At 34.9% G+C, this 10,885-nt stretch overlaps 1 protein-coding gene across 1 annotated transcript in view; it reads right to left on the bottom strand.

The window, feature by feature from the left end:
• Window positions 1-834: 834 nt before the first annotated feature.
• Window positions 835-10,885, bottom strand: part of LOC108491617 (mitotic checkpoint serine/threonine-protein kinase BUB1-like) — a 17,268-nt gene continuing 7,217 nt past the window's right edge. Inside the window, exons 2-6 of the mRNA XM_017802246.1 lie at window positions 9,684-9,858; window positions 7,752-7,839; window positions 5,267-5,505; window positions 3,961-4,104; window positions 835-875 (exon numbers count right to left, since the gene is read on the bottom strand). Coding sequence (XP_017657735.1) covers window positions 835-875; window positions 3,961-4,104; window positions 5,267-5,505; window positions 7,752-7,839; window positions 9,684-9,858 — 687 coding nt within the window. The remainder of the gene's footprint in view (window positions 876-3,960; window positions 4,105-5,266; window positions 5,506-7,751; window positions 7,840-9,683; window positions 9,859-10,885) is intronic.

Here is a 10,885-nt window from a genome sequence, read left to right as displayed (position 1 = left end):
TAAATATAACCACTTACTTTGAATCTTAATATTTTCACACTTTTTATTTATGTTTTTTTAAAAAAATAAAGTCCATAAGATAAATCCAGGTAGCCTAGTTGTTTTGGTTACTTGAACAAAATAGACAAACTAAGAGAATCCTATGAAATAGGCTGATCAGTTGGGCTGCTCTTGGTTTACAAGTATTCATGAGAATGATTCAGTTTATGAATGTTTTCTAAAAATTATCCTTTTAAACACTGACCTATTTAAGCTCAAAATGGTCCAAAGACTTTTTAAATTTACTTTCAATTATCATACACCATATTCGGTTTCATTATGGAATTTTCAAACAAAATTTTATTTTCTTTTCCCCCATCCTTATAGTCTTCCACACTCACTGTCACTCTCACTTACATACATATAAATACTATAATCTAAGATCTGTTATGAGAGAACATGTGATTTTTATCTTTCTAATTCTGAGTTACCTCACTTGATATACTTCCCAGCTCCATCTATTTTCTTACAAATTTCATGATTTCACTTTTTTTTTAACAGCTGAATAAAATTCCATTGTGTGTAATACCATATTTTCATTACACATCAGTCGATAAAACATCTAGGCTGGTTCCATTTCCTTGCTGTTGTGAATAGGGCAGCATGTTGACCACGGATGGGCAGTTATCTCTGTGGTAGAATATAGTCCTTTGTGGATGTACCAAGGAGTGTTATAGCTAGATCATATGGTAGATAACTTTATGAGACGCTTCCACACTGATTTCTGTAATCAGTCTGAACTAGGTTACATTTCCACTAGCAGTGAATAAAGGTTTCTCTTCCCCCACATCCTCATCAGCATTCATTGCCTCTTTTCTTGATGACAGCTGTTCTGACTAGGTTAAAAGAGAATCTCAAAATAGTTGTGATTTGTCTTTCCTCATGGCTAAAAATGTTCACTGCTGTTTTTAAGTACTTATAGACTGTTTTATGATACTTTGTGTTTCTTTTGAGAACTGTTATTTCATTAGCCTCTTTGTTGACTGGCAGAGTTTTTTCTTTTTTTGGTATTTAGTTTCTGTAATTCTTTCTTTATCCTAGGTAAAGATTTTCTCCCATTCTGTAGGCTGTCTGTTCACACTGCTGAGTTTTCTTTCCTATTCAGAAACTTATATTTGTTTGTTTTTGACACACAGTCACACTGTAGACGAGGCTGGCCTTGAACTCATAAAGATCTGTCTGCCTCTGCCTCTTGAGTGCTGGGATTAAAGACGTGCCACCACACCTATATCTTGACGCTTACTCCCTGGTTTTCTTTGCCATTTTCAGTATTTCAGGATTTAAATTGAGGTCTTCAATCCATTTTAAATTGATTTTTGGGCAAAGTAAGAGATTCTTCTGGTGTGTCCAGTTTTTGCCAGCACCACTTACCAAATAGGCTGTCTTCTTTCCACTGTGTTTTTGACACCCTTGGTGGCCATAGTTGTGAGGGTTTATTCCTTTGACCTCTCTTGTTTTCTGTTTGTCTATATGCCTGCTTTTGTGCCAGTACCAAGCTTTGGCCTCTGTAGTATGTTCAGAGGTCAGGTATTGTGTGTCTTCAGCAATTAGAGTAGCCAAAAGCCCCATAAAAATAAATAAATCCAAGAAGAAGAAAGGGTACATGAAGTTATCAGAAAAAATTACGAGGAGTTATGGGAGGAGTTAGAGGGGAGGGAGCGGGAAGGGATTTGAGCAAAACACCTTATATGCATGTATGAAAGTCTCAATAAATTATTGAAAAAAACAAAGAAAAAAGAAAAAGGGTGATAAAGAAGACTGTAACAAATACGCCAAATATTAACCTGATTATATTAATACTCACTTAAAACCTCAATGATCTAAACACATCAATGAAAACAGAGACAAATAGAGATCAAGAATCAGACAGAGCTGACTTCAGAGTAAGGAATAAAAAGGGGCACTATATAATGATAAAGCAGTTTATTCTCTAGGATGTATTGTGCATACATACCTCTAGCAAGTGTCAAAATACACGAGGTAAAAACTGATAGAAAGAAATAATAAACAATGTAGTAGAAATCAACAGAGAAATCAGCAAAATAAAAAACTGGGGCTTTGAGAAGATTAATAAAACATAAACATTGAACTAGTTAAGAAAATGATATAAATATTAAAAATAAAGAGAAGCTGTCATTATCGAGACATGAACATTAAAAAGACAATAAAAAGGCTAAGTATGAATGCTGTATACAGATCCACAAAATCCTAGATAGAATGGGCCAGTTCCTTGATAGACACAATCAAAGTTCACAAAAGAGAAACAGATAATCCGACTAGCCCTATTAAAGACGTTATATCAATAACTAATAACTTTTCAAAGCAGAAAGCACTAGATATGAATTGGGATCACTGATGAATTCTATCAAACATTTAAGACATTATACAATTTCTCTACAATCTCTTCCAGAAGACAGTAGCAGAGAGAATGCTTCCTTATTTATTTGATGAAGCTAGCATTTCACTGACACCAAAATCAGATGAAGATTACAAGAAAAGAACACCCACAAACAGATATAAAATTCAACAAAATATTAGCAAATAAAACTTAGCAACATAGAAAATAAATTATTCATAACTGTTTTAATCTGTTTCTGCTGTTGTAACAGGGCACCATATACTGGGAAAACTATACAGAGAGGATGTTGTCTCTCACTATTTCTATTTAACACTGCACTGGAAATTTGCAGTACAACTAATGCAATAGGATACAGAGAAGGAAATAGAAAGTACTCAGACTGGGAAGGAAAGAATTAAAATTTATCTTTTTGGATGGGATGAGAGGACTATTGCAAGAATAACAATATCTCCTGGAACTATGAATGATTATACAGTCACATTGTAGAACACGAGGTAAATATACGAAAGTATATTACCATTAAGTATATATAAGAAATGAACAATTGGAATGCGAAATTAAAATGATCCTTTTTTTTTTGGTCTTTTTGAGACAGGGTCTCCCTGGAGCCCCAGCTGTCCTGGAACTCACTGTGCAGATCAGGCTGGCCTTGAACTCACAGTGATCTGCCTGCCTCTGCCTCCCGAGTGCTGGGATTAAAGGTGTGCGCCTCCACGCCCCGCAAAATGATACTATTTATATGAACAACCAAAAGAATAAAATACTTAGGTATAGATGTAACAATATATACAAGATCTATCAGAGAAAAACTAAATTCCAGTGAAAGAAAAAGACTTAAATAAATGGAAAGACTCTATGAACAGGAATAGGAAGATTCAACTTTGTTAAGATGTCAGTTCTTTCCAACATGACTTAGAAGTCATCTATAGAGTAAATGCAATTCACTCAAACTTCTAACAAGTTGTTTTATGGATGTCAATAAACTGATTGTAAAGAAAAGGTAAAAGACCCAGGGAAGTCAATATAATATTGAAGAACAAAGTCAAAAGACTTACTCCACCCAACATCAAGACTTACTCAACTTCAAAACTTACTACAAAGCTACATTAATAGTGTAGTGTGATATTAGGAAATAGAAATAAACCAATGGAACAGACTAGAGTCAAGAAATAAAACACATATAAAAACATTCAACTATTCTTTGACTAAAGAATAACCATAATTTATTGGAGAAAGGATAGTCTTTTCAACAAATAGTACCTCCATGGGCATCTGTATTCATGTGCACACATCTCCTTCCACTGCACACAATTAAAAATAAAGTGAATATTAAATTTTAAAAAGAGCACATGTATTTTTAACTTTGATAGTTTTTCCAAATTGCCCCTATACGTTAAATACACTATAGTTGCAACAACAATCACAATTCTACTATCATGGCTTAACAAAATTTCTCATTATCATAGATATTAAATCTTTCTTGAAGGTGGAAAGGGTATGGGGATTCTCAGAGTTACTGTCAACTTCTCATAAACAAGAACTCAAAGTCATATAATTCTTACCCATTTGAAATTCGGTCTTGGGCTTGATGGCTGGAAGTTTACACTGCCATTCAAACGTATTTGAATAGGAACTCACTGGTTTAGAAAGCCCAGATAGAAGCTTCAGAATCAATTCATCATCCCATGGGTTCTCAACAGCAAAGCCTTAAAATGGGAGCAACAACAACAAAAGAAACAAAACTTGGTATTCAGAGATTTTGTTTTTCATTTCTGTTTCTGAGACAGGGTCTCCCTTTAGCCCCTGCTGGCCTTGATCTCATTGAGATCTGCCTGCTTCTGCACCACAATGCCCAGCTACATTCAGAGATTTTTAACAGAAATTTCAAATACGTGGAGAGGTCATTAAATAAGGTTTCAAAGTCTTATCCTGTAGAGAGCACTGATTCATTAATTAAGATATACTTCCAAAAGTCAAAATTGATAGCTCTGTAGTTACCACCAGTTTAGAGCTACAAATTTAGATGAAAATACAGCTGTGATAAAGGGAATCAACTAGCTCTTAATTCTACTCATCCAAAGCTGTAGGATTCATGCTGCATGTCTTGAAGATACAACTGGACATTATAAGTTATTTCTAGTTGCTTAGAAATATCTAATTTGTTTTATTTAAACCATAAAAAAATTACTACATAAATCCAACTTCCACGAATGAGAAGTACTTAGGATATACAAAAGGGAAACAATTCCTAAAGGGAAGACAAAATTTTCTCTCAAATTTAGTGTTCTAAAATTCTTAGTGGCACTTCTGAAATGCTAATCCAACATGGTTAGTACTGACTTAGAGATAAGTGCATACAGAACATTGTTCTGAGTATTTCACATGATTAACTCACTTAGTTCTTACAATAAACCCAGCCTCCACTTTAAAGAAAAGGAAAAAGGGGACACACGAATCTTGGCAGGGGAGCTGAGGATTAGAACCCAGCCTTAGAACTTAATCTTCAGTCTGTGCTCTCAATCATTATGCAAGACTTTCTGTGTAACAAGAGACAAAGGGAGGTACCACTTAATCCTTAGCCTTGACTGACTTTTCTGTTATCTATGGGGGGTGAGAGTAAATGTCTGACACATTACAACTTCTAATTCCTTCTTCTAACAGTAGTTAGTAATCGTACATCTTTCAAGATCAAAATGGATTGATTGGCCTTCAAATTACTACTGAATTGTATTGTGATGTAGTTACACATTTTATCTAAGTTTATTTCTATCCAGTGATGTCAAGTTTCCACTCTGAGTTCTTTCACAGAATAGCTTTTCCCATACTATCATCCTTATGGCACAACTAAGATTGAGCATGTGTGCATACTTGGAGCACTGACATTCCCAAGTGAACTAGTCTGCATCCATTCAACTTGGAGCCTGGGGCTGGCATCTGGTGGGTCCTCCATGACAGCAAGGTCAGTGTCTGTACACTTATAGGGCTCAAGGCTGCACACTGCTTCCTGAGTGAGTACACCACCTGTGACAGGCTGGCTAGGACGGTGTAAAGATGCTGAATACTCATCAGAAGGAAATGCTTGCTCTTGGATTTTCTCTTGAATTGGACTGGATATGCGAAAAAAGATAGAAAAAACAAAACTTTTAAGTGATTAAAAGCCCTATTGGATTTGATAAAAATAAAGTCAGTTTCACTTTCATTCTAAGAACAGCATTTCAAAATCATCTCACAGATAATCAGTTAAGTCATCTTCTGTTAGACAAATATGTGCAAATACACAACTAGTAAGAAACAAAATCAAAGACATTTAATGTCTTAGGTAAACAGGTAAGGAGATATATTAGGTATTTAGTAGGCAATATGGGGAGGAATGAGATTATTTCCCAAAGCTGCATCTAAATAGCACTACAGTAATAAGATTATTTTTTATCTTAAAAATAGTTTACATATATACATACATGTATACATATATACAGACATATGTCAAGGGTATACAAATATGCATATATGTGCATATACACAGCATTGACCCTCATTCATAAATTTTATAGTTGTGATATCATGCAATCTTGGAGTTACCTAGTTCAGGTCAAACAAGGTGATGTTCTACTCCATTGCTTCAGCTCTTATACTGTGCGTGCGTGCGTGCATGCGTGTGTGTGTGTGTGTGTGTGTGTGTGTGTGTGTGTGTGTGTGTGTGTGTGTGTGTGTGTGTATGTAATAGCATCATGTTTTTGTTCTTCAAAAAAAAATTCTTGGGCTTTTTAAAAAATATTTCACTGCTAAAATCTCCTCAAGCATAGTGCTAAAGTAATGTCTAATGTTCCTAAGTGCAGGAAGGTTGTAATATGACATATAGAGAAAATATGTATTAAGAAAGATGGGGCTGGAGAGATGGCTCAGTGGTTGAGAACACTTGCTGTTCTTACAGAGGACCCAGGTTCAATTCCCAGCACCCACCCGGCAACTAACAACTGCCTGTAACTCCAGGTCTAGGGGATCCGACTCCCTCTCTGGCTTCCGCAGGCTTTGCATGACCCGGGGGTGCACTTACAAACATGCAGGCAACACACTCATGCACATAAACTAATAAATAAAATATTCTTTTAAAAAAAGCTTCATTCAGGTTTAAATTATAATCTCACTGGCTGTGAGTTTAAGGTCAATGAATGAGAACTATGACAAGCTGTTTTTATAGTTAATCTTATGCCAAGTATGGTACATGTGAGTAAAAGGTCCTTGGAATAAAAGGTTTGGCTGGACTTTCTTGGTAGTTCCAAAGATCACTATGCTGAATTGCCTCTTGTCATAAACATCTAATTGAACTAACACTCAAATAAAAACAAATGATTATATAAAAGATGAGAATTTATGCAAGAATAATGAATAAACTTGGACAAGATGGTTAACCCTTATCAACAAGAAATGAATGCAAATTAAACAGGTTTTGTAATTAAAATTTGTACCCAATAGATTTTGATAATAAGAGGAAATTCAGCACAGTTAGAACAAAGGCACTAGAATTAAAAAAAAAAAATACATTGGTTCAAATTCTAATTCTATAATTAGATTTTAGATCAATAATTTATTCCTGAGACCAGATTTCATGTACAATAAGGGTTTAAAAGAGTAATTGTTACAACTCAAGTTATTCCATGAATTAACTAAGGGATATGGTACACAAAAAGCATAAACATTCAAACGATGGTAGATATTTTTCTTCTATGTTAAATGAACCAGCCTATTCAAAACCAGTGGAATTTTACTTTTACAAAGTATTGATGTATGATAAATTAGTATCTTACAACAGCACTTAAGGAAGTCATCTTGCATCGGTACCTAAGGAGGCTTAAGCATTCTATCGTCTCTTAAAATTAAGTTATTGATTTTCTCAATTATATGGGTATATAAGGCACAAATTATGTGTTTTCTCAGTTCTTCAATAGTTGATATGACAGAGTCTTTGTCTTGTAATAAGATTCACAATTTTGTTGAAACAGGGTCTCCCTGTAGGTCCAGCTTGCCTAGAACTCATTATGTAGACCAGGCTGGCCTCAATCTCACGGAGATCTGCCTGACTCTGCCTTCTAAGTGCTGGGACTAAAGGCATACGCCACCACACCCAGCAGGATTTAGTTTTAATCCTGAAATGGAAACAGAAAATGTTGCCAGAGAGATCTGTTACTCAAGCTGCTTCTCTTGCTGCCCTGGCATATCAAGTGCCATCTGACTTAAAGTTACTAATGAGTAAAGACTTATTAGCCTTAGAAGATTGAGATATAGCATTCTACTATTCTACTACATTTTAAAAACAAAGTTACAGCAGCAAAGGAGAAAATAACAAACACAATACCCAAGCTTTCTGTCTTTTGAGACCTCCACCAGGTTTTCTTCACAAGAATTCAAAGCCACATGGGTATACTGTGTTGCTACCACATTTTCTGAAATATAAAAAAAAAAGCAGACAGACATATTACATACACATGCGATATGGTTATAAAGGATCGAATTCCTTTTTATACTAACTTTCACTATAGTGTCAAAATAATGAAAAGTACTATAAAATTGAAAACAATCTGAGAGCAAAAATTTCTTAAAGAAAAAGAACAAGTATATGTGGGAATATAAACTGTCATTTGTTTACACTATCCTTCAAGAAAAACAGGGTTCAGAGAATAGCAGGTCCACTAGAGGCAGGATGACCAGACCACAGGAGGTCACTGGCATGGTAGGCAGGGCTCACCCAGTTTCAACGGAACCTGACAATGATGACAGATGGCAAAGATTTTTGTGTCTTTCAGTTTAATAAATTAGTGACTCACTTTAGTTGACTGAAAGGATTTAGATACTGGCAGAACTCATCATTGTTCCTTTTAACTTACAAACAAACAAACAATAAACAACTTTATTGACAGTAGACAGGGCAGAAATATAGACTAAACCTCACCAAATGGTCTACTATCATAATACTACAGCCAAGGATTACACTAGGTTAAATTTCATCTGATGGTATCTTACAAATGCTAAAACTTTCTAGCATTAGAACATTAGCTTCTGTTTACAGAACCAGAGTGGCTCTCAGAGCAGTCAATATTGACTTTTTGAAGGACTTCACGAACTAGATTTTTCTGAATTGAAAATCTTCAAAAAAAAATTTTTTTTTAATTCAAGTGGCAAACTGGTGACAGTGTTTAGCAACAGCCCAAGTTTCAACCAAAATCTCTTTTGAGATTTAGAAAAGAAATATATGTATTGGATTGGTACTCTAAGAAAGTATCCTAATCCTTAGTCAATTTTTAGGTCATGAGGCTCACAATTCTATTAGAACATACCTCCACCCAATGAAGCGAAATTCTTTGCCAGTTACTTCATTATAGTTTTTCAATTTTTAAAAAATACATTTATTTGCGTGCGAGAGTGCATGTATGCCAATGGCATGTGTGTGGAGGTCAGAGGACAACTGGCAGGAGCTGATTCTTTCCTTCTACCATGTATATTCTGGGATCAAGCTCAAGCTTGGTGGCAAGCACTTCTAAGTGTTAAGCCATCTTGCTAGCCTACTGTTTTGGTAAAAAAATCATTAAATTTTTAAAAATTAACTTATTTTAATGAATGTTTTGCCTACATGTATCAAAGTGTACCATGTGCATACAATGTCTTGGAGAGCATAAAGTATAGATGGTGATATAGTTTGGTATGTACACTAACAATTATCAAAAAGGTACAATGATCCCAGATCTCATAGTATGTACTTTGCAGATCAGTAATTAGTAACTAACAATTATCTGTGCTCAATACATTGGCATATGTGTAAAGATCCTTTATGTAGAGATTTCACATGAGGTGTGGGGTAGAAATGAGGACTAAGAAGTGAGTCTCTTGAAGTCAGATAAAAAAGCTAAAATATAACTTTCGCTATATAGTATACTTGGCTACATACCTAAAACAATAAAATTTGAAGATGGATATATCAGACACCAAAATTGGCTATTTGTTACTCATTAAATTACAAAATAGAGGTTCATTGGTTTTAGTATTTAAATAATGTAATCTTTGTCATATAATGTAGGCATACTCTTGTTGGATATATACTTTTAAGATGATTCTACAGGTTTTTCTACTTATTACCCGTTCATTAAAATTTTTAAATATACACTATCAAGACAGAATGCCAACCGTGGAAAAGAAAACAAATAAAATGAATTTGAAGCTTGACAATTTTCAAACTTCTACTTCAGAATACTCTAGAAATCATAATACTAAGCAAAAACCGTATAACACACACCTTTATCTTCTAGAATGTGCAATGAATTTGCTGGAAGGTTGTGGAATGGTGTAGATGCAAGCTGGGCAGCAGATGTAAAGTCTCCTATACTCTTAGGACTGGGTGCTAGGGTTTTGTTGTATCGAATACCCCAGACTGTTGAATCATCCAAAAATTCTTCATTGTGAGGCACTTCCTATAACAGAAGATGAACCGAGAAACGAAGCAATTTCCCTGCTTTGTTGAAAATTTTAAACACTAACACTTTAAGATTAAGCTGGGCAGATTATGTAGTTCTGCAATCCAAACTACTCAGGAGGCTGAGGAGAAGCCTAGGAGTTCAAAACCAATCTGAACAACACAAGCATGATCCTGCCCCCAAACAAAAACAAAACAAAACCTCAAATAATTTTAAGATTGGAAGGAAAAAAAAAAAGATGAGGAGTTAAAGAAAAATAGATGTTAATGGCTGCTAAAGCACTAGAACACTGCGGTCCAGGGCTAGAGAGATGGCTCAGTGGTTAAGAGCACTGGCTGTTCTTGCAGAAAAATTGGGTTTGAATTCAGAATCCATGTGATGACAAACCACCATCTCTAATTCCAGTTTCAAGGGAACCAACGCCTTTTTCTATCTTCTGTGCGCACTGCATGACATGGGTACACTTGCACACATGTATGCAATATATGCATACATGTAAAATAAAGCAAAAGCAAAACAACAACAACAACACTGTGGTTCAATGAACAATTGAAGCCTGTCTGCTGAGGTATGCTAATAGACAGACCACTTATATTCAATTAAAATTTTCTGAGTTTCTCACATAAAAGTTCCCAAAAATTCCACTGAAAACTTTTATAAATGAATAATACTTTCAGTAAGATGGCAGGTTAAAAATCAACTTGCAAAAATCAATAGCCTTTCTATATACCCATACCAGCAATCAGAAAAAGCACTAAAAGAAACCCTCCCATTCACAATAGCAACAAAAATATAAATATCTGGGAATAAACCTCACCAAAGACATTAAAGATCGCTAGAATGAAAATTTCACATCCCTAAAGTAAGAGATAGAGGAAGACACTAGGAGATGGAAAGACTTACCATGCTCATGAATTGGTAGAATCAATATTGTTAAAATGACGATCTTATCAGAAGCAATTTATAGAGTCAATGCAATGCCAATCAAAATACCCACAGCATTACTCATAGAGATTGAAAAAAA

The sequence above is a fragment of the Nannospalax galili genome, unplaced genomic scaffold, assembly GCF_000622305.1.
Source record: "Nannospalax galili isolate Female #2095 unplaced genomic scaffold, S.galili_v1.0 scaffold3085, whole genome shotgun sequence".
Classification (NCBI taxonomy): domain Eukaryota; kingdom Metazoa; phylum Chordata; class Mammalia; order Rodentia; family Spalacidae; genus Nannospalax; species Nannospalax galili.
The sequence above is the reverse complement of the archived record's forward strand: the minus strand, read 5'-3'. Positions and strand labels throughout refer to the sequence as shown.